Below are 24,027 nucleotides of genomic sequence, written 5' to 3'. Positions count from 1 at the left end.
GGGTGATTTTCGTGGGGCAGACTGAGTGCTAGTGAGTTGAGAGGGTGACGCAGTCCCTAGCAGAGTGACACAGGGCAGCAGAGAAGTTTGGAGCATCTTTCTCTGTCCAGCTAAGGAGCTGCCGTAGTTGCTGTGGGATCGATCATCCGGTGACTGATCAATCGGAATACCTGTCTCCGATGAGAGGTACTTCTGTCGAGGGGATTCTCTATTGGGTGAGCCATTTCTGGCACCCTAGTTGTATTCAAAAACTGCACAATAATAAAACCCTCATATCTGCTGCACTGGTTTTCTCGCATTGGGTTTTTTCGGGGACGATTGTCGAAAAATAACGGTGTCCCTTGTGTGTTTGTCTCAGTTATTTCAGTTGCTAATCTGTATACGAGTTAAGGCTGCATTTGTGTTTATTTCAGTGTTTATATTTATAAATAACTTGTTAATGGAATAAACTAGTAGGAGAAATAAACCAGATAATGCAGTAGGGGTTTCTGACGTGTCAAACTTAGAAATTTCAACATGGACTTGCCTAGTGATGCTTTTCATTAGACCTGCTATATTTTGTGGTAATAGGTACCATGTTTCTCAAATTTATGGATTCATCTAATCAAGTGAAGGATGCACAATTATTATTTCATTTTTTGGATGAAGTGGTTGTAGAAGTAGGGGTAAGAATGATGTACTGTTGATCATAGACAATGCCTCCAACCATGTTGTGGTTGGAAGGATATTGGAGGAAAACACCCCACCATTTTGTGGACTCTATGTGTATCACATTGTTTAGACCTCATGCTTGAGGATATTGGAAAAATTGAGTAGGTGAAAAAGTGTGTGGAAGAAGCAAAAAATGTCACTAGCTATATCTACAACTACTCATGGGTTTTGAACCTGATGAGAAAAGACACTAAGGATAGAGAACTTGTTTGGTCAACAATTACATGATTTGCAAGACACTTTCTTTCATTGCAATCCCTTGTTCAACAAAAAGGCAACTTGCGGAAGAGGTTTTTTTGTCATCTCAATGGAGTAGAAAAGCTGGATGGAAGAGGTGGTTGACAAAGTGTTTGATCTTTTTTTTTTGGAGAAAGGAGAAAGAGATATTGCTATTTAGCGAGACTCTTGTGAGACTTTTGCGGATAGTGATAAACCTGCCATGGATTGGGCCAAAGAGACAATAAATGCAACATATGGGGATAAAAGACTAAAGTATCTTTCTCTATGGAGAATCATTGATGAAAGATGGAACAAACAACTCCATAAACTTTTACATGCTGCTGGCTATTGCCTAAGACTAAGGTATGTAATTTTAATTTTCAAGTTTACAAGCTTTGTTATTCATTAGAATTTAGAAAAACTTTGCCGAACATTCAAAATCAATCAAGAATATTTTTTCGCTTTTGAACTTTGAAGGTACCATTACAATAAATATTTTGACGCAGATTGGGAGGTAAAAAAGGGATTGTGCAAATGCATTGAGTGCATGGTCCCAGATCCCAAGATTCAAGATAAGATACATAGCAAGCTCTTCAATTTCAATGAGAGTACTGGTACCTTTGGCATGTTTGGCGATAAGAAGTAGCTATAAGAAGTAGAATAAAGGATCCACTAGATAAGAAATGTCAAAGTTTGGAAATTATATTACTCATTGAAAGACTTCAGTCCAAGTTTCGAAGTCATTTAGTAATACTTCTTTTCCTTTGGACTCTTATTGCAACCTATTGGTGGCAACAATTTGGTAGCCAATGCCTGGATTTGCAATTTGGATATTGAGCCAAACATACCGTGCTTCGGGGTGTGAACATAATTGGAGCATTTTTGTGTGTATACACACCAAGAAGATGAATTGTTTGGAGCAAAAAAAGTTGAATGACATGGTTTATGTTCAGTACAACCTGAGGTTGAGGCGTAACCAATTGTTGAACAAGACCCCTAAATTAAACAACATAGTTTTGGGTGACTTTGATCCATCATTAGAGTGGGTTGTGGGGAGTCTGGAACTGACATTTGACAATGAAAACCTTTCTTGGATGGACTTGGACCCACCTCCACCTTCAGGGCCAGGGGAATCAAGTCAAAATCCCACTATAGAATCTCAATCTACTTAATTAGAGGATGCAGATGGGGAAGAGGATGATGATATTGATGATAGCCATTAGTATTAGTAGTATTGTAGTTTAGTACTATGCTTATTTTTGGACTCTAGAGGCCATTTAGAACCTGTTTCTTGATGTATTTTGGTTTAGAGATGTATTGCTCAGAGTGCTATTTTGGTTGTGCACTCATGCTATATAAATGAGATTTTTATTTATTTTTTATTTTTATAGTTGTGTATAAATGGTTTGGATTTATATGAATATATATGTTTTTTACTTTAAAATTTGAATATTTTATTTATTTTTTGGTTGACTGGTTTTTTGGTCCAGTTATTTTCCTGTGTTTTCTCGGGTTCTGTTTGGTTCACATTTTTGGGCTCTACCAGTTTGATGATGGTCTGTTTTTTATAACATTGTGGCGGTGTGCTTCTCAACTTGTGTGATGTGTGTAGACATTTGGATAAGAGGCTAACATTTGCTAAGGCATATGCAGTCATCTTGGAAGTTTTAGAAAAACTTGTGTATTGTGATTGCATGTGTATAATTGCCATTTTCTGTTTTCTGCTTTTGATCAGGAAATCTGAGATGAAAAGAAGAATTATGAACTACTTCATATTCACTACTACTCAATGTACACACAATGCAAACAAGTAAGAGGACTAACTGAATTAATATGGGAAATAATATTATCTTGTAAGGAGAACCAGATTCTAAGAATGATGTGCATCATTACCATCCAAGATTTATTCCACTTGAAATAAACTGAGGCAGGCAAATAAAGATAAAAATTCTGATTGATTTATGTATAGCAGTAGGTGGTTGATTAGCTAGGGTGCTATATATCTCAAGAGCGACTTGGTCAGAAACAACTTCCAGATCATTTTAATCCTGACAGATACCAGAATTGTGATAAGAAAGGAAAATTCCATGAATTTAATTGCTTAACCCTGAAATTCATGCTGTCATCAATGTCTATTACTTCTGGAGAACTAGGAATATGTTTTTAGCTACTTACATAAAATCTTTTAATAGCAAAAATTGTGGCACATACAACATACAAATCTGGAATATACAGAAGCACACAAGCTGTCTTTTTCCGTGAGAGCTCAATCTGGGTGTTGTATCAACTGCCAAATCCATGTTTCCCCACCTCTCGCAGGTCATCAAGTATCCGTCAAAACGTAAATATTTTTCACAAAGTTTCCCATAGGAAATTAGTTTAGAAGTTATACTTCTTTGCTTCAAGATTCTTTTATGGTTGTAATGCTTAAATGCATTTCCTTGACACCTATTTGATGCAGACACCTGGAACATTCAATTTCAGATAGCCCAATAAGGAGAACGCATGTGCATATAGCCTTATAGAGAATCTTGAGAAAATTTAAAAAATAGGAATAGACAAGGTTTCGGGACATTAATTGTGGAAAGGAATAGATATAAAAGAAACATTCCAAGGAGAATACCTGCTAACTGTGCCCTCTTTTAGCCACTTTGAGAACATGATTTCCATTGTCAGGTACACCATCTATTCACTGGAAAATGCCTTCCGCACAAGTTATGCATTTGAGTCTCAGATATAGTCTAATATCTGATTTCAAAACCATGGTTCAACCCTTCCTACCAAGAAAAACTTCATCACTTGCTCTTAACTACAGTTTCCAGTGGAGTGCACAATGCCATGCACTAGATCTAATGAAACTTGCATAAAGTGCTATCGAGTTCTTAACATTCACAGGAAGAGAAATCCTTTTATGAGAAAGCTTTCTAATATACTTAAGCTGAAATAATCCGCTTTACTATAAACAAGTTTAACAGAATTGCGTGCATCTTTTGAAGAGTGACACTCAGTGCAGTCCATAAAGAAGTAATATTATAATATCAGAAATAATCCACCTCTCCAAAATTCACTCTATGTGCACTTGCATTAGTCTCCGTTTGAGCATAAGCTATTCAGCTTCCAACTCTGCATCTGTAATAGTCAAAGCTTTTTGGAGCTTTCTGTGACTAAATATTTCTAACTCTACCAAGAACACTGAATTCACGGGCCGATGGTCTGATAACATTAGTTCTGCTCGAGTGTATGAAAGCTGTTTCATGCCCTTTCCAAACCACAGAACACGATCACACCTGTACATGAAAAACAATGCTATGTAGTTTATATATAAAAAGAAATCATATTATGTACTTGGAACCCCTGCCTTAGATCTAGAACAGAACCATTATATGATGGTGTACCATGCAGGGTTTCGTTTCTTTTCCCCGGGCTTTGAATCTATACCAAAGAATTTGTCTGAACTCAATTTGTATTTGTAAGTTGGGCCAAAGTCTATGGATCCTTCATGCCAGCCATCAAACACATGTCCTTTATGCAGTTCTCTCCTTAACTGTCATGCAAATGTGTTAAAGAAGCACATGTATTGATAAATGAACAAAGCAAAATTTAAAATGAATGCAGCATTAGATAAGAAATAAATATATGCTAAAACATCACACCTGATCCTTACTAATAAGCTCTTTCCATTCTTCCCCATCAACAAGTTCTCTTGTCTCCCTGTCTGTCAAATTAAGACGGTAATTCAAGTCTCCAAACCAGATTACTCGACTGTCAAATGTGACAAAGACACATTTTAGATATATTTACTATAGGTAACACCTAAACAAACTGTACAAAATGGGATGCTTGTGTCAAATACCATGAGAATCAAGGGTAATTGTATGTAGTTAGTTGCTTGACTCCATGGACAAGAACGATGATTTCTAAATTCTAATGATTTCTTAGATTCATAGAAGGTGAATGTTCGATTGCTCTTTGGGGTGTAATGCCTGGGTCATTTCTGAATGCATTTTTGATTACAGGTTAAATTAACAATCAGCTGGTAATCTTAAAGACAAACCAAAACACCGACACAGAATGATAGAAAACTAGTTAGATGTTCTAAATGCTGTACCATTACAAATATGCATGGTTCTAACTGGAACACTCTTAAAATTGCAAGCTTTCACAAGTCACGACAATAATGGGAAGCTCATCTTGCTATGAACTAACGAGTATTTTATAATTTTGATTAAAACTTGTCTCCATGCAAGAATCATTTATTGTATATGGATACATGTAAGAAATAGAGTAGGACATGAGAACTTCGATATCTAGTGGGAAGTGGTCCACATCAAGAACCACTGCAAGATGGGATTTTGGCTTGTGGTTTTACAATTCACATTGGAGATGAGAGATTAAGTAGCATTAGAAGAGAACACCAGCATAGAACAGACCTCACTTGGTTAGCACTATAAAGGAGTCTTTCTTGCACAAAACAAAGTTCATCCAGCAAAAAACATGTGTCAACTGGATAGCATATGAGGTCATTTAGGTAGCACTGACATGAATTACTGAAATGAAATGGGAAGTTTGGGTAGGACTAAGTTATGTTGGACACACAAGATAAGTGGAGGTGGAATATTATTAGTAGAGGTTAGTTGATGCAAAGGATCGGTGGTAGTGTGCACAGTCAAATGGTTTATATTCATGTCTAAATTCAATGACAATGAAATTCAATTAAAATATTGTTGGTGCAAAAAAAGTGTTAAGATTCATCACTAAGTTCAGCAAAGAGCGTTAAGCAAATTTTGTTATAAATCCTGAAAATATGTTAGAAGTAAAACATTATGTCTTGTCCCCATTTTTATTTTCCTCTATAGTATAGCCAGGGAGGATTTTCAGGGTTTGGGATGGCCAAGACAAGGGAGCAGGATTATGTCATCAAGGGTCTCGGGGGAGTTTTGAGGGGTTTTTATGAGATCTGATGGCATTCGCTTGGCATATTCCATCATCCACACAACTTGTCTTTCATTCCATTGCATTCCAAGAATTTTCACAAAATGGAGTTATCACTGGGCCCGATTTAATTAATTACACTTGAGGTGACATTCTGAGAATAATATTTGATGGAATACCTCAGTGTAATAGCTCGTTGGAATCAGAATGAGGAGATCTACAAGATGGGATGATGAGGAGTCACTTTCAGTGGTCAGAGAGAGTATGGTGGGTGATTTACCATTTTCATGGATTAAAAATTACTTTAATTAGTCACTTAATTAAGTAAAAATAAAAAGGGAAAATGACTTTAATTAGTAGGGGAAAAAGGCTAAAAGTGACTTAAATAAATTAAAATTAAAAGTCACTTAGATGGAGTCAAGAGGGAGCTTTTAGAATAATAATAAAATAATAAAATAAGATGCTTATAGAGGCTTGGGGATCTATCTATTGGATCTTTAAAAGGAGGAGGAGGAGATCATTTGGAACATCTTGGAGTTGTGATATTTTCTTGTTGAAAAAGTTTGGAGAACTGAGAGTTCCCAGCTTCAACAGTAGCTCCAGGATGGAAACCCTTGGGTGATTTAGTGAAAGTGGGCGAGTACCCAACTCTCCCCTTGGTGAATTCATCAGAATTAATAGGAGAGCCTAGCAATTGTATTTCAGTTCAGTTTTGGAGCGCAAATCCTTGACTAGTTTCTCATTTCAGCTATATTGGTTGTTCAGCGTGTAAACCCTGATTTATCTAATATAATAAAGCTGAGAATTTTTCTGTTCATAGTGTTATTGAATTGCAGTGCTTTATTTGTTATGTTTACATGGAAATCTTTTGTTAAATGAATGAAATTTTTATGAAGTAATTTTTGTTGAATTAAATTCTGATAATTTGCCAAATTTTCCCGTTTGGGACATTACATTGGTATTAGAGCTGTGCATCCTGCCAGCTTGAAGGTTTTATGTGTAGATTGATTCAGTGGTTTTGAGGGTTTGCTTATTAAAGATTTATCAATTATATGTGTTGGAGTGGAACTCTCAATTTTAAGGAGAATGGATCACCTGGAGTCCAATTTCTTGTCACAGACCAAGAGTATATCTATTTGAGGAGCGAAATTAAATTTGAAAGGGCCGGGAGCATAATTTTATCGCTTGATGACTGATCTTTTCACCTCAGGGAGGACTGATTTATGTTAAAAGGATGAATTCTTTGCATTTGATTGGAGGTCCAAATTCGAGTCAGTGGGATTTGTCCAATTCGCTAGTCCGCAGGAGCCAAGCTGGTTACAGAATCCAAAGTTGAATTTATTGGGGCCGACACTTGCGGAAATAAGCCGCCCTTTTGTTGTAGAGCCAATTTCAATCGACCTTTAGAGAAGCCACATCAGAGGATTGAGCCACTGTTTCTAAGTAGAAACTCGGCCAAACAAACTAGCCGTGTCCAGGCCGGATTATTACTGCCACATTGAGAGATAAATCGTATTCCCCAATCCATGTCAGAGCCGATTGAGATTATTGAATTTTGGGCGGAGCCATATCCATTGTTCTTTTTTTTTCTCAGCCCAAGATTCATTGTATTTTCTGGGCGAGTCTTTAATGCAATTTTGGGCGTGATTTCATTGGTGGGAAGGCGACGTTTTCTCAGGGCTAAGCACAACACAATTGTTGAATTGAGCAACTGCCAGTGACTGCACGCGGATCACAATGGATAAGGAGGGCCCGAGCTAATATCACGTGAGGATCCACGCGCGAGTGGCGAAATCCAAGTTGATCGGGTTGCCAACAACATCATGAATTTTCATGTGGGCAAGGAGGACTAGTGGTGGGCCTGAGATATTAGTAGCATCCCACTGAGCAAACAACTGTCGTAGAGAAAATAACGTGTAACTCTCTCATGAACCGGTCTGCAAAAGAATGTCGCATTGGAGGCATGTGTTGAGCAGCATTGGTAAACTAGACACCTGTACATTGAAATCCTCCAACAGTTTGAACGTAAGTCCGATGGGAATTTGAAGGAGTACGTGTGCGCTTCCGTGCAGTGTTAAGTGTTGAATGATCGGCCGAGGATGTAAGTTTTAACTGAGAATTGTGCATATTTCCTGACCAAATTGTTGGCCGAAATTCGCCGAGTTCAATTGTTGTTGGGCTTAATCCATTCGTTGTTGGCTGTCATCCGTTGCTAGGCCAACTGGATTGTACAGTGAATTAAATTGACGCCAGACCATTATCTATTTGTTACGGGGTTGATTCCTCACTCTGTTTGGAGTCGAGTTGCTGTGCATCAAGGAGCCGGGATATGTGCTGTCGTATTAGTGGAGAATGCACATATAGCAATCACGTATCGTTGGGCGTAATTTCTTGGCGGCAGAAGGAAAACATAGATACAAGATTGTCCGCAGGACGATAAATCAATATACCAATAGCAATGTGTGTTTTTGTGCGTACACTGAACAATGGTGCGTGCGCTGAACAGTGGTGCAATTAGATTCTTGCACGCAGGAGGTAATGGGAGCTGTATAATTGGACCAGTCTAAGTGCTCGAACTATGGTCGAATCTGGCGTGATAGGATACATATTGTTGAATAGAGACGTTGTTGGTGACTGCAGGGGATGAAATAATATATAGAGCTGTAGCATTGTATGTTGCAAGAAGCAAGTGGAGTATGCTAGATCCGAGAATAGTACTGGTCAAGCGATATATATATATATATATATATATATTTTGCTGACAGTATTATATAGGCAACATCATCAAATTGGTGTTTTGGATCAGTAAAATATTTTGCTGACAGTATTATATAGGGAACATCATCAAATTGGTGTTTTGGATCAGTCAATAAGAGGGGTTTAATCTCCTTCGTTCAGAAGCCAAGTTTTCCTTTAGTATTCGGGTGCTACCCTTTATCAGGCCAAAGGTTTCCTATAGGTTGAGTAGTTTTAAAGATTTGTATTGCCAGTTCAGAAGCCAAGTTATTCCAGTCGTTGCAAAAGTTGGATTCTAGTGATACCTTTCCAAAATCAGCAAAGGAGCAGTCCCAGGTTCTTGCATATTTTACCAATTAACAAGCTTCTAAATTCTGTCCTTGAAATTCTTATTAATTCTATTCTCAGATCATCTGAAGAAATCTGATCACAACAGTACATTTGTGTAAGCCTTGAATCGTATGAGTCTTAGTTTTTTTTGTCCTCTACTAGGCTGAACATATTGTGCTGAATGGTAATAGTGTAGAGCTTGGTATATGATCGAGAAGCTGAGTCTTAGAGAGGGTATGTTGCGTCCCTTTAATATAGAGTTAATGGTGAATATGATTTCTAGGGTCTAGCAGTTTGATCTACCTGATGTACTTGTCATAAAACATACATGAAACCTTTATCAACTCCCTTAATAAGCTAGCATCAACAATCAATAGGTCCCTTTCGGGGATACTTTCTAAGCTTCAGCAATAGCGGCCACAAAAAGAGCATGAGTTGGGATACAAAATTTTTACCCTTGGGATAAATTTGAGATTCATGGGGTTTTCTGTAAAAGCGCTTCTCAAATTGGAAGAACTTGCTTCACTTCTCTCCAAGGTGGATCAATTAGACGGGAAGAGCTTGATTTGAGCTCTAAAACCAACCATGCTTGCTCAAGTACAACACAAGTATATGGAGCACCCTTGTATAGGAGTCAAACTTTCAGTTGCCTCCTGTCTCAGTAGTATCATGCTGTTGATCGCACCTATGTCTCCTTACAGTGATGGCATAATGAAGAGAGTCTTCAAACTGATAGTAAAGACCTTTCGGGATTTAGATAACAGTGAGGGTCCTACCTTTTGGGAAGAAGCTTGAGATTCTAGAAGTCATGGCCCTGGTTAGATATTATGACATCATGTTTGATTTGCAGTGTGGTGACTTGATCCTACGAATGTTCCAACACTTTTTCAACATTAAAAAACATTATCCTGACATAGTCCAAACAGACATGCAGTCCATTTTATCTTCATGTATGGGAAACCAAGAAGCTATTTGTAGGGAGTTGCAGTCTAGATTGTTGGCCATTTGGAGAAGAGAACAATTGGTCTCACCTGCTGCTTATGAACTGGCATAAAGGTTGGTTAAACAAAACATTGGTCTGTTCATGAAACAATTGGCCCAAGAGGAGTTGCGGAGGATTGGTGGATTATGCAGAAAGAATGAGCTAAGGAGGAAGGGTCTTTGCTTCATCTGCATGGAACCTTGGGGATTTGATCGCTCATGTTTGGGTGACATCGAGGAGATGACAGAGGTAGATCGAGAGGAGATCCCTTTTGACTTTCAGGATGAGGATTCTTCTTCTATAGTTGAGTCCATCGGTTTTTATGAGGATACCATTGAGGAGCATGAGCAGTGATATGGAATTGCTGACAACAACCCCGATATGCATTTATGTGAGATGGAGGAGTATGATGAGCAGCAGATTGTTCCCATGGGAGAAGACGATCAGGGAGTAGACTGACGAGATGAGGGATTGATGATTCAACATGGAGAACACATAGAGGAGCGTGAGTCAACCACGGAGGATGATATGCACAGTATGCATGATGAGCCACCTGTGGAGAGCCAGTTGGAGGTTCATGTTGAGCCCATGATAGAGGAGGATGAGCAACCATATTTTGGACCAATCATTGATGAGGAGCAGACAGATGCATAGGAAACTAGCACAACTGCAGTATTTTCAGGCAGCAACCCTCTCTAGGAGTACATAGACAGAGCTTGTAGCACAACTTGCCCACTTTTGCCCATTATAGAGAGGGCAGGATCTCATAGACATATCTTGTTGATTGATCGAGCAGAGCAACATGAGTTGAGCGTGGATCATCATCAACATAGTAAACTTGTTCCTTACACAGGTGTCCATGCTTCAGATTGGCGGGAGATCATGAGTTGGTATCCTATTGATGGAGTATCATCCTAAGTTAGGGGCACAATACAACAAGAGCCCTTAGATGTGAGGGTTAATGCATGTTTCAGTGGGCGGTGGGATGTGGACCAATAATTCATCAACATTCCAATAGCACTAGCCCAACATCAGCAGATGGGGTTGACCTCAGTTTATGCTGGAGGTTAGTTTTGGGAGAAGTGATGAGTTGGTATTTGAATGATGGGGCAACAATTATAGTGTTGATTTTTGGTAGCATCGGATGTGCTCTAGCCTTGACATTTGGAGGAGAGACTAAGGCACATGAGATCTCCAAGACCCATAAATCGTTTTGAGAAATTCCACCCAGATGAGGAGTTATTAAAATAATTAATATTTTTAATGGGTTTCTAAGTCTAAACTTAGGAAAATAAAAATATTAATGGGTATTAATAAAGACAAGGGTGAGAAGCTTCTAAGAGACGATGATCAAGTCTGTTTTAATCTTAGCCGTTGATTAGGGACTTAATCTCGGTCGTTGATTCGTCAACAGGAAAAGTATAAGAGAAGACTTGAGGATCATTTGGAGGCACACCGACAGATACTCAGTATCTCATGGAAAATCGATTCTCAAGTAGAGGAGATCGATTTCAGAGGGAGAGTTGCAAGGTGGAGGAAGAGGAGGGCATCAACATCAGGCAGTGACAGAGGAGGAGGTGACGCAAGGACAATGGGAGACAATGCAAAGAGAGACGTAGAGCCTACGTAGGCTGATGCAGAGGGACGCAGGCCACGCTGGGTCACGCTGAGTGATGCAAGGGTGACGCAGAAGTGGGAGCAGGGTCTCCAAAGTGTCAGAAGGTCTCAAAGGGAAAGTCTCAGGTGTTTTCTTTCAGTTTCTTTGTAAAATCATTCCCTGTAAAAGCAATTGCTGTTGAAGATTAATAAAGCCTTCATCTATTGCACTGATTTTCCCACATAGGGTTTTTTTGGGGACAATTGTCCAAAAATAACTGTATTGATGTGATTGGTTCTTGTGCATGTATTTTTTCTCTGGGTAATTGTGTGATAACTGTAGTAGAATTTATTTTAATATTTACTGAAGGGATTTCGTAAATAACTTATTGTAAATATGTTGAGTTGGGGTAGCATCAGATATGCAATAGACATGAAAATTGGTGGAGAGGCTAAAGCACATGAGATCTCCAATACCCATAAATGGTTTGGGCAGAATTTAACCAGTTTGGGAGATATTAAAATAATTAATATTTTTAATGGAGTCCCTAAGTCTAAACTTACAGAAAATAAAATATTAAAGTGAATTAATATAAAGCTGAGTTAGAATGGTCCAAAAGTCATGGATCAAGCTAGATCTAATCTTAGCTGTTGATTAGAGACTTAATCTCAGTCGTTGAAATGTCAATGAGGAAAGTATAAGAGGAGGCATGAGGGTCACTTGGAGAATACACCGAGTTGATCAAGATTTCGATTTTCTGGGGCAGGGTTTGCTGAGGAAATCGAAAGAGTGATCAGAATTGCAGCTGAGGGGTAGTGACTACAGAAGCAGAGAGTGATGAGCCCCAATTTTGGTACAATTTGGGCTCATTTTTGGCCTATTTTGCTTGCTCAAACCATTCATTTTTATTGTTTATGCATACACTTCTTAGTTTATTCATGTTGTTTGTAGGAGAAAGGATAGGCACTTTATCCACGTAGCTAATGCATTGTGATTCCAGGTTTTGGCATTAAAAGGGAGCAAAAGACAACGAAAAGGTGGCAAGGAGACAACGAGTTGGCATTGCTGACATAAGGAGAGGTTGTCCACGGTTTTGGGGGACATTCCTCGTGATCCTCACCAAGAACTCCGAGCCCACTTCAGCCTCCCTCCGAGCTTAATACACGGCCAGCTGTTCTACAGGAACAGCAGTTCAAAACTGCTCTACAGGAAACAGCATTCATGACCATCCTACAGGATCAGCAGTTAAACTATAGATTGAACAGCCGAGCTCCTAGAATCATGGATATCTGTTGGAGCATCGTTTTGTATAAGTATAGAAGCCTTAGCCTTGGTTAGGTTGTTGAAACTCTCGTATTACTATTGTAATTTTGGAGCACAGCTCAAGTTTCGTTCTCTTTTGTAAGCCAATTTGGCATGTTATCAGATTATGAATAAAGAAGGCCACTTTTGAGTTAGTTCTGAGTTTTCTCAAGGAGCTATAGCTCTCAGGTGAGGGCCCAACCTGAGAGCCATAGTCCTCCTCCGTGTTGTAATGCACTTACCATTAGTTCCAGCACTTGAGTTTGTTTAGTTTCCTATGCAATTCGGATTTCCAGCTTGTTGGTTTAGTTGTTTTCATTAGCATAGATAGGACTGGTATGATGCTTTGCTTTCAGTATTCGAGTTTGATAGGTTGGTAGAATAAATCTCTTGGAGCTCCATCAAAAACAGGTTGCAAAAGGCTCACTGCCATCTCACCGTTGGGATTGGGGTGTAGACCATGATCAGCCACCAAAAAGAACAGCAGTCGTTTCATCTCCACGCAAGTTGCCACATGAACGTTTTTATTGAAAATCCATTCATATATTCTCGACATTGATCCATACTGCACTCTCACGCATTAGTTTCATTTCTTGTTTTCCATTTCGGATTTGTAGGTTTCATGGCATAATAGGTTAATGAATCTCTTGTTTTGATGCACAGGTCATTTGTTTCATTTACGCTGCTCTTTCTCAAGCCACTTCCTTCGTCGTTTTCTCCATCCACCTGCAAGTTCTATTCATCCTCTACCTCACTCACTTGCCCTCCAACTCTCTCATTCCACGTACCGCTCCATTTCCTTCACTCTCGTTGATTTCACCCTTCCAAAACATCAACCCATTGCATGCACCCTTCCTTCGTCTGACTTGCCATTTCCTAAGACATCATTAGGTCCATCTCCATCTCCCTTAGCCTCCCACACCACTCCAACACTCCATCCACTCCTAAAATCTCCACGACCAACCATCCTGTAGACGTGCACAGCCATCCTGTAGAAAATAGAGTATCCTGTAGAATTCCCAGCAGCCTTCCTGTAGGAGGCCATTCACTTCGTTGCCGAGCTTCTGAACGTGAGGGACCTCTGTGGATGGGTGCTGAGGATCCTTAGGAACCTCTCCAAGCCTCCCCAACCTGTCCCACACTTTCCTTCCATCTCCATCCCACCTGCACAATCAAACCCTAGTTAGGCCAAGGTCACAATCACTCCACACACTTAAAGGAAAAACACAAAAACACATTTCTCATGATGCCAGTAGCTTAGACCCATGCATTCATACTTGTTAGAGGCAATGACAGCATTCATAAGAGTTGCACCCACATTCTTTGCATTATAGAGGATAGACTAGTTAAATTAGGGTTTCATAGATTTACATGCTTTAAGTTGCTTTTGATTCAGTTTGTCAAGTAGAGTAGCCTTTCTTTGAAGTTAACTTTCGTCCATCATTGATAAAGCTTCTTCTGTGAGCCTATAGAAGTTGGCTTAAGCCCTAGCGGACTTGTGCCAGCTGACCAAGTGACAGCTGCGACAAGGGCTAGTACTTGTGCATACAGCACCGTCGCTTCCAAGTTTGTACGAACTACCGGGTTGATAAAATTAAGAGACAGGAAGCCCCAGGAGTTGTAGCATTATTGCTACAATACTGGAGCTCACCATCTTTTTGGCGCCGTTGCCGGGGAAGCGGCAAAGTATTGGTGATTGTTGCTATTCTTCTATTTTCTACTACAACCTTCTTCTAAGTAGTTTATTTCATTTCCATTATGCAATTTCATTTATGCAAAAGTAGATTAGCCTTTCTTGCTTTCCTAGATTAGCATTTCCTGCTTTCCTAGAATAGCCTTTCAATTCCGCATTTCAATTCTGCAAGCGTAGACTAGCATTTCATTCTTGCAATTTCATTTGAGCAAAATAGATTAGTCCTTTCAATTTCGCAAGATAGTTAGTTGCAGTTCAATCTATTTCATGCTTTGTAGGAGTAGAGATAAGTTAGAAAAATGATTGCACAACACCCCCACTGCTTCACACAGCCAACGTTCTTCTTCGATGGCTGTGATGAAAGGACCCCTGGGTGGACATCAAGACATATCTAAAGAACCTATAGGGGAGAAGAAGAAGAAAACATTCCTCTGAAGCAAATGGCTACAAGTAGAGATGTTGGGAGCAACATCTTGTCCAAAGATGAATTTGAAAATCAGATCAAAGACTTCAAGAGTGATATGAGGCAGTTTCTTGCCATGCAACTGGATACCTTGCGGATCCAAAAGAAGCAAGAGGAAGCCAAGAGGGTTTTGGTCATTTTTTGTCCTAGGTGCCTTAAAAAGCATCTTAGGAACGAATGTCCAATGCACTCCCTAGAAGTCTGTTTTGTATGTGAAGAATACCATCCTACAGATCAGTGCCCTTCCTTGCCCAGAATCAAAGCTGCATATCAAAGAGCCAAGGGAGCCACTGAATCACCCTATTATATGAACCAAAGGAGGCCACATGGACCTAGATCTTACCAGCCGGAACTGCAAGGGATACCCGAGACCTATTATGACCCTTATCAAGCCACTTTCATGCCTTCTTGGGATCCCCCTGCTCATCCTTCCTGGTCTACACCTCCTCCTTGGTCATATTCTCCTTGTTCCTTCACAGATCCATATTATGCCCAACCAGTTGCTCATTCATTTCACTCTTATGCTCAGCCCCAGCCTCAGTGGAATGCCCCTTATCAGGAGTGGAGGCCCCAGTATAACTCTCATCCCGCTCATTTTCCTCCACCACCTGCTCATCCACACCCATCGCCTCCTCCTCCACCAAGGCAACCCCAAATGCCTACCCAATCACAATGCCATCCATCTCCATCTCAATTTCACACCTCCACTCAACTACCCGTACCATTTCCAAAGCCATGCAATGGAGTAGCTCAACCCAATTGCAAATCTGAGGCACAACATGTGCAAATGATTCCTCGTGAGCTCAATGATGTTCACCAAAGCTCAGGAAAAGTAATGCAAAAAAGAGATCATCTTGAAAGCATTGAAGGACCAAAAGCAAAAGAAGATTCAAAAGAGGAGATCAAAGAACCATGGGCTGCACTTGATGAAGAAAAGAGATCAAAATCAGAGATCGAGAAAGCTTCCTCATGGTTACCATTAAATCCTCCATGTACTCAAGAGAAAGATCAACAAAAAGAGGAAGATGAGAAAGTCATGATAGAAAGTGACATGAAGAATGATCCAGATCAACAAAAGGACCAGGGATATCAAAGCTATATTGAGACATGGTTCCAGACAGTCACTAAGTTGCAGCAGTACTCTCTTCCTCATCTCTGTTTGATCCATTCAAAGTCAGATCATCTTGTCTCTGAAATCTGGATCGTTGTCAAAGCATGCATTTCGAGCCTTCACATCGTTTTTTCTCTAATCTCGATGTGCACATGGCGCCATTGGAAGTATTCTTATACTTGAGAATGATTTTGTTTTTCAAGTAGGGTAGGGTAGAAAAAAGAAAAAAGAAAAAAAAGAAAAAAAGAAAAAGAAAAAAAAAAAGGAAAAAAAAGGAAAATAGAAATCTAAGGTGAAAACCTCCTCGGAGGCGCCTTAGGTTGGCTCATTGATTGAAAACCTCCATGAGGCGGTCAATGGGTTGAAAAAAAAAGAGAAAAGAGAAAAAGATCTTTGGGTGAAAACCTCCCTTGGAGGCGCCCAAGGCAGGCAATTAGGGTGAAAACCTCCATGAGGCGCCCTAGTTGTTTTTCAAAAAAAAAAAAAGAGAAAAAAAGAAAAAGAAAAATAAAGCTAATCTCCATTTCATGTTGCAGCAATGACATTGCAGGTTAAAGGAGGACGTTTCATGATAGGAGGAGCACTCAAATCAAAGACAAAGGAGTTTTTGTGCCTTCTACAGGAAAGTGCCAAATTTCTACAGGAAGCTCTGTGTTCTACAGGAAACTTCCTGTAGAAGGTTACGATGGCCGAAATGTGTTTCAAATGAAGATCTAGCGACTGAGGAGTGGATTGAATGCATGCATGTCAATGATGGCACCCCTGAACATTGCCATTATCGTCCTCCACCACCCTCGTCGCCATGCAACCCAGATCCCTGCAGCAGCACACCAAAGTAATCAGTTCTCGTGAGAAAGCACCTGTCAAAGAGAAACTAAGCACCGAGAACCATACCACATCCATGTTGATACATCAGAAGCGCTGGGATCATGATCGAGAAGCCAGAACCGCCAGCATGCAGCATACACCCGAGAAGAAAGAACGGTGACAAGACCCCTCGCGGGGATCCTGTAACAGTTCGACCTGCTCAAGTGAAGACCGTTCACAGCACCGCCATCTGAGATCAAACACGGGCGCATGAACGCAGATCCATCCACTCCATCGCCAGCATCCTGTAACCACGAGCCTACAGGAATGTGCAGCCACATGCGGCAGGTGGATCCATCGCTAAAAAAATCTGGAAATCATGTGCAGCCGCGCGCAGGTAAGTGTTCTAATCCTTCTCTCCATCAAACTGCATGATTATTACTTCGATTTGTTTTGCATGGCATAAAGGTGAATGGTTGAGCGGCCTAAAGGCCAGTGATGGGCCACGTCGGTTAGTAAAGGGATAGTCAGAGGACGAGGTGGCAGCCACGACGAGAGACACACGCAGCAAGCACGTGAAGATCAGTCCCGTCAATCGAGAAGTGAAGTTTAACCGAAAAGGGCGGCGGCAGATCTGTGGGAATGAATGCGGCAACAAACGAATGTGCAGGCGGATGAGGGGTGACGTCACCCAACGGTCCGGCGGGGACAGCTCACCCCCGCGCCACGAGCTGCGCCGATTCAAAATCTAATCGGCTCGATTAAGCGTGTATCTCCATCAACCTCACTTCAAAACTCGAGTAGATCCTCTGCTTACCTCTGCATGTTGACACGCCGAGCTCTCGGCTACCTGAACGCTAGTAAAGCACCTCTCGACCGCCAGCCAGCTAAAAGCTCTTCCCGAAGCCTGCACACTGCTCCTACAGGAACAGTTTCTACAGGAACGCCGTCCTACAGGAAGCAGTTTCTACAGGCACGCGGCTCTACAGGAAGGTGAAGTCTTCACGTAAAAAAAGGTGGCAGAAAAGAGGTAACCCTGCAACTCCTTCCGCAATTGGTTTTTTAAAAGGTGGCAAGGCAATTAGTCACAGTGTGGTCATAAAAAAATTTTGGTTTGCCGTGCCTATACTATCGCTCCTACAGGATAGCTGTATAATCACACTGTGGTCTGAAAATTCATTGCATGTTCTGTCTTTAAGACCGAATTTCCTGTGTATCCACCACCTCTGGTACAAACACTGTGTTCATCATGCCTGGCGGGTTTATCAGGCGAGAGCCCACTAATTCAAATGCATTAAGGAGAAACCCGGCAGTGGTTGAGCTCTTCACTAGAGCACAATGGATGCCTTTCTGTGATAAACTACAGGGCTACGATGAGGAAGTAGCCGAGGAATTTTTGCAGGCTCTGCAGCCTAAATCACAGACGTTGGCCACGGTAACCTTCAGAGGTCTCAGCCTCAAACTCACCCCCGAGCATATCAGTCGGATTACAGAGTTGCCCATGGGTCTGCCGTGGGACAAAGAAGAGCGGAAGCAGAGCCAGCAAGCAAAGAAGGAGTTCTTCCCACCGGAAGAGTCATTCACCGAAGACAAAAATGGAGTCAAAAGGGCAAGCCTGTTGCCGCCATGGAACGAAGTCAGTCTACAAATTATGAAATATATCACCTGTGAGGGCCGATATAGCATTGTATATGCGTATCACTTCAGGCTGCTTAACGAACTAAGACACCAGATTGACCTCCCTGCAGCACAGAGGTTGAGCATTCCTTACTTTCTACTACAATCCTTAATGGAGTGTTCCACCAAGCTCAAGGACGGAATTCCGGACCAGATAGCCCACCATGGGCTAGTCAAGCTCCTCGTGGAGGATGCTCTCCGCTCATATAAAGTTCCCCTCGCTTGGGAATCATTTAGGAACTTATCAAGAACGGGGAACATAAAAATGTTGCTTGAAGAAGCGGAATCCTCTAACGGAGAAGAAGACGAGCCGACAGCCGGGAGTAAGAAAGGAAAAAGCCAAAAAGTTCCGGCTCCAGCACAGAAAAAGGAACGAAAGAAGAAGGAGGAGGGAGAAGATGACAAAGTCAAAGAGGACACCCTCATCCTATCAGCAAGAGAACAGAGGTTGAAGAGCAGGGCAGTCAAAGCTGAGGTGGCCCCTGCCAGCCCAAGCACCTCGTCAGCTTCTGCAGTCAAAGCCAAACGCAAAAGCCACGCAACAAGGCAAGAGAAGGTGGTGAGAATTGCATCTGCAGGAACGCAATCACAGGCTTCTACAGGAAGCCCGAAAACGCAAACTCAGGCTTCTACAGGAAACCCGAAAACAAAGGCAAAGGTTTCTACAGGAAGCTCGAAGATCAGTAAGGAGCAGGCTTCTACAGGAAGCCCAAGAGCAACGACCAAGGCTTCTACAGGAAGCCCGGAAATTGCTGGGAAATAGGCTTCTACAGGAGGCCCAAAGATGGAGATAAAGGCTTCTACAGGAAGCCCGACAGTACAACCACAGGCTTCTACAGGAAGCCCGAAGACAGAGACAGGGGCTCCTACAAGAATCACTAAGCTGGAAAGAGGGGTTCCTACAAGAGGCCCGAAGGTCATTGAAAAACAGCCTCCTCTAGAGAGCCCTAAGACAAAGAAGGAATCTTCTACAGGAGGCCCGAAAGCGGGCAAAGCAGGGTCTTCCACAGGAAGCCTGAAATTTAAAAAGGAGGGGCCCTCTACAAGGAGCTCCGAGAAAGCAAAACACAAGAAAGAGAAGGCTGACATCCTCGATAAGGAGGCAGCAGCGGCACTGGCTGTCCTCAGCACTCCTCCAAAACCGAAAGAGAAAAGGGAGAGGGAGACCCCTCTGCCACCTGAAGCCACGAGAAGCAAGAGGATGTCCCCAAGCAAGCCACAGCCTTCACCCAGTGGCCATACCACTTCAGGGGATGTACCTACTTCACCCATTGCAAGAACCCCCTCTAAACAATCAGTTACCCCCGAAAAAGGGAGCCCAAAAATAACTTCCTGGACACGAAAGATAGGCCAGTCGCCTTCTGAAGCCCGACTCAAGGAAATAGAAAAAGGGAAGGAAGCATCACCCTCATCACCATCAGGGGCAGAAAAGGCAGGACCATCAAAAGCAGAAAAGAAACAGCCTGTTCCGGTCCCGAGTCCTCGGCCAAGGACAAGGAGCAGGGGCAAGGTTGCTCAAGGATGAGCAAATGGTTCAGCTGGGGGGTGATGATGAGCCCCAATTTTGGTACAATTTGGGCTCATTTTTGGCCTATTTTGCTTGCTCAAACCATTCATTTTTATTGTTTATGCATACACTTCTTAGTTTATTCATGTTGTTTGTAGGAGAAAGGATAGGCACTTTATCCACGTAGCTAATGCATTGTGATTCCAAGTTTTGGCATTAAAAGGGAGCAAAAGACAACGAAAAGGTGGCAAGGAGACAACGAGTTGGCATTGCTGACATAAGGAGAGGTTGTCCACGGTTTTGGGGGACATTCCTCGTGATCCTCACCAAGAACTCCGAGCCCACTTCAGCCTCCCTCCGAGCTTAATACACGGCCAGCTGTTCTACAGGAACAGCAGTTCAAAACTGCTCTACAGGAAACAGCATTCATGACCATCCTACATGATCAGCAGTTAAACTATAGATTGAACAGCCGAGCTCCTAGAATCATGGATATCTGTTGGAGCATCGTTTTGTATAAGTATAGAAGCCTTAGCCTTGGTTAGGTTGTTGAAACTCTCGTATTACTATTGTAATTTTGGAGCACAGCTCAAGTTTCGTTCTCTTTTGTAAGCCAATTTGGCATGTTATCAGATTATGAATAAAGAAGGCCACTTTTGAGTTAGTTCTGAGTTTTCTCAAGGAGCTATAGCTCTCAGGTGAGGGCCCAACCTGAGAGCCATAGTCCTCCTCCGTGTTGTAATGCATTTACCATTAGTTCCAGCACTTGAGTTTGTTTAGTTTCCTATGCAATTCGGATTTCCAGCTTGTTGGTTTAGTTGTTTTCATTAGCATAGATAGGACTGGTATGATGCTTTGCTTTCAGTATTCGAGTTTGATAGGTTGGTAGAATAAATCTCTTGGAGCTCCATCAAAAACAGGTTGCAAAAGGCTCACTGCCATCTCACCGTTGGGATTGGGGTGTAGACCATGATCAGCCACCAAAAAGAACAGCAGTCGTTTCATCTCCACGCAAGTTGCCACATGAACGTTTTTATTGAAAATCCATTCATATATTCTCGACATTGATCCATACTGCACTCTCACGCATTAGTTTCATTTCTTGTTTTCCATTTCGGATTTGTAGGTTTCATGGCATAATAGGTTAATGAATCTCTTGTTTTGATGCACAGGTCATTTGTTTCATTTACGCTGCTCTTTCTCAAGCCACTTCCTTCGTCGTTTTCTCCATCCACCTGCAAGTTCTATTCATCCTCTACCTCACTCACTTGCCCTCCAACTCTCTCATTCCACGTACCGCTCCATTTCCTTCACTCTCGTTGATTTCACCCTTCCAAAACATCAACCCATTGCATGCACCCTTCCTTCGTCTGACTTGCCATTTCCTAAGACATCATTAGGTCCATCTCCATCTCCCTTAGCCTCCCACACCACTCCAACACTCCATCCACTCCTAAAATCTCCACGACCAACCATCCTGTAGACGTGCACAGCCATCCTGTAGAAAACAGAGTATCCTGTAGAATTCCCAGCAGCCTTCCTGTAGGAGGCCATTCACTTCGTTGCCGAGCTTCTGAACGTGAGGGACCTCTGTGGATGGGTGCTGAGGATCCTTAGGAACCTCTCCAAGCCTCCCCAACCTGTCCCACACTTTCCTTCCATCTCCATCCCACCTGCACAATCAAACCCTAGTTAGGCCAAGGTCACAATCACTCCACACACTTAAAGGAAAAACACAAAAACACATTTCTCATGATGCCAGTAGCTTAGACCCATGCATTCATACTTGTTAGAGGCAATGACAACATTCATAAGAGTTGCACCCACATTCTTTGCATTATAGAGGATAGACTAGTTAAATTAGGGTTTCATAGATTTACATGCTTTAAGTTGCTTTTGATTCAGTTTGTCAAGTAGAGTAGCCTTTCTTTGAAGTTAACTTTCGTCCATCATTGATAAAGCTTCTTCTGTGAGCCTATAGAAGTTGGCTTAAGCCCTAGCGGACTTGTGCCAGCTGACCAAGTGACAGCTGCGACAAGGGCTAGTACTTGTGCATACAGCACCGTCGCTTCCAAGTTTGTACGAACTACTGGGTTGATAAAATTAAGAGACAGGAAGCCCCAGGAGTTGTAGCATTATTGCTACAATACTGGAGCTCACCAGAGAGGCAGAGAGGTTACCAGGAGAATTAGTGCAGAAGTCGGGAGAGAGGGATGCAGAGCCAGCCAGAGGCCATGCAGAGCTAGCTAGGGCCCACGCAGAGGCAGCCAGGAGCTGTGCAGTGCCTCAAAGAGCCAGTGTGGGTGATGCAGAGGCTATAGAGGCTGACACAGTGCCTCCAGAGGTTGACACAGGGGTTATTGGGCTGACGTTGGGCTAGGAAGGGTTGATGCAGTCCCTAGGGGCAGATGCTGGGGTTTTCGTGGGGTAGATTGGAGCTGTCGGAGTGTTTATCCGGGGTTTCAGCCAGAGCATCTGTCTCCGACTGAGAGGTACTACTGCTGAGATTATTCTCTGTTGGGTGAGTCGGTTTTGGCACCCAGATTATATTCAGAAACTGCATAATAATAAAACCCTCAGATAGTTGCACCGGTTTTCCTGCATTGGGTTTTTCCGGGGACATTGGTCCAAAAACAACGGTGTCACTTGTGTGCTTGTTTTGTTTCCTTCAGTTGATGATTTGTAATGTGTTGAGCATGTACTTGTATTTATTTTTGGTATTTACATGGTAAATAACTTATTAATTAATCAGAACAAGTAGGCAGAAATAAATCAGAAAAGTATATGAAGGGTTTCTAATAGTTAGACTTAGAAATTCCAACAGAATAATAAGTAGGTGAAATAAATCAGCTGCTGCAGTAGTAGAATTTCAGTTTAGAATTTTTCACATGGTGTCAGAGGAGAGATCCGACAACAAGAGAGGAAAATCGATTATGTGTCAAGAGCATGATGCAGAGGCATCAACTCAAGGGGACTCGTCCAGATTTCCAGAAGAATGCACAAGGGACATAAATTACAATTATTCTATTTTAGCTTCCAGATTGAAAGAAGAAGTCGCTTGCTTAGCAAGCTCTGACTCCTCGGAGGTTTGGTATATAGACAGTGGAGCTTCCTTGCATATGACAGGAATCCGAGATTTTTTTTTATTTTTATTTTTATTTTTATTTTTTATTTATTTTTTTTTTTTTTTTTTTCAGATTATCAGGAAGAAAGAATGAATTTTCAGATCACCATGGGAAATAAGGCAAAGTGTACTCCAGTGGGAAGAGGTACTATAGTTTTTCAAATCGAAGCAGGAGAGCGACTTCAAGCAACCAATGTTCTGCATGTGGCAGGATTGGGGATGAACTTACTTTCCGTATCTCAACATTAGAACAAGGGCTATGACGTTTTCTTCATTAAGGAGAAAGTATATGTCAAACACCCGAGTTGGAAAAAGAAGGTCCAGATTGGAATCAAAAGTAATAGGTTGTACAGGTTGCAGCTAGAATCACCAATGGCACTGATAGGTAGTAATGGAGACAAAGATTTGAATGAACTATGACACAGGAGGATGGGACACTTACACCATGGGGCTTTGAGAATTCTCAGGAAAACAGTATCAGGAGTTCTAGAATTAAGTACTGAACGAGATGATGTATGCAGAGGATGCCCTTTTGGGCAAATATGCCAAAGCAACGTTTTCCAGAAGTAACAATAGGGCTAAGAGTGTGCTAGGATTGATACACTTAAACATCTGTGGACCGATGTCCACAAAAGCTCTTAGTGGTGCCGAATACTTCGTCACCTTCATCAATGACCATTCCAGGAAGACTTGGATCTACTTTCTGAAAACCAAGGATGAGGTTTTCGGTCGATTCAAAGAGTTCAAGGCTCTAGTGGAGAATTTGATGGGAAAGAAGATAAAAGTGTTGCGCTCAGACAATGGTGGAGAGTATGTTGACAAGGACTTCACCGATT

The 24,027-nt window shown here is 41.6% G+C and overlaps 2 protein-coding genes across 7 annotated transcripts in view; one reads left to right on the top strand and one right to left on the bottom strand.

Moving 5' to 3' along the window:
* Positions 1-24,027, top strand: part of LOC149153182 (putative pentatricopeptide repeat-containing protein At3g23330) — a 206,211-nt gene that overhangs the window by 99,302 nt on the left and 82,882 nt on the right. Inside the window, exon 4 of one of the 5 annotated variants that reach the window (XM_089443279.1) lies at positions 2,666-3,198. The exons of the other annotated variants lie outside the window; for them this stretch is intronic. The gene's annotated coding sequence lies outside the window, so the exon portion shown is untranslated. Of the gene's footprint in view, positions 1-2,665; positions 3,199-24,027 lie in introns of those variants that run through there. 5 annotated transcript variants of the gene reach the window in all.
* LOC149153183 (type I inositol polyphosphate 5-phosphatase 2-like) overlaps positions 3,608-24,027 on the bottom strand; it is a 96,294-nt gene continuing 75,874 nt past the window's right edge. Inside the window, exons 8-10 of one of the 2 annotated variants that reach the window (XM_089443282.1) lie at positions 4,584-4,692; positions 4,326-4,474; positions 3,608-4,217 (exon numbers count right to left, since the gene is read on the bottom strand). In XM_089443282.1, the coding sequence (XP_089299408.1) occupies positions 4,037-4,217; positions 4,326-4,474; positions 4,584-4,692 (439 nt within the window). In that variant the 3' untranslated portion in view covers positions 3,608-4,036. The remainder of the gene's footprint in view (positions 4,218-4,325; positions 4,475-4,583; positions 4,693-24,027) is intronic. The other variant, XM_089443283.1, reaches the window with a different exon arrangement.

Source organism: Pinus tabuliformis, chromosome 9 (assembly GCF_031772625.1).
Source record: "Pinus tabuliformis cultivar Carrire ecotype Pingquan chromosome 9, CPIR1, whole genome shotgun sequence".
NCBI lineage: Eukaryota > Viridiplantae > Streptophyta > Pinopsida > Pinales > Pinaceae > Pinus > Pinus tabuliformis.
The sequence above is the reverse complement of the archived record's forward strand: the minus strand, read 5'-3'. Positions and strand labels throughout refer to the sequence as shown.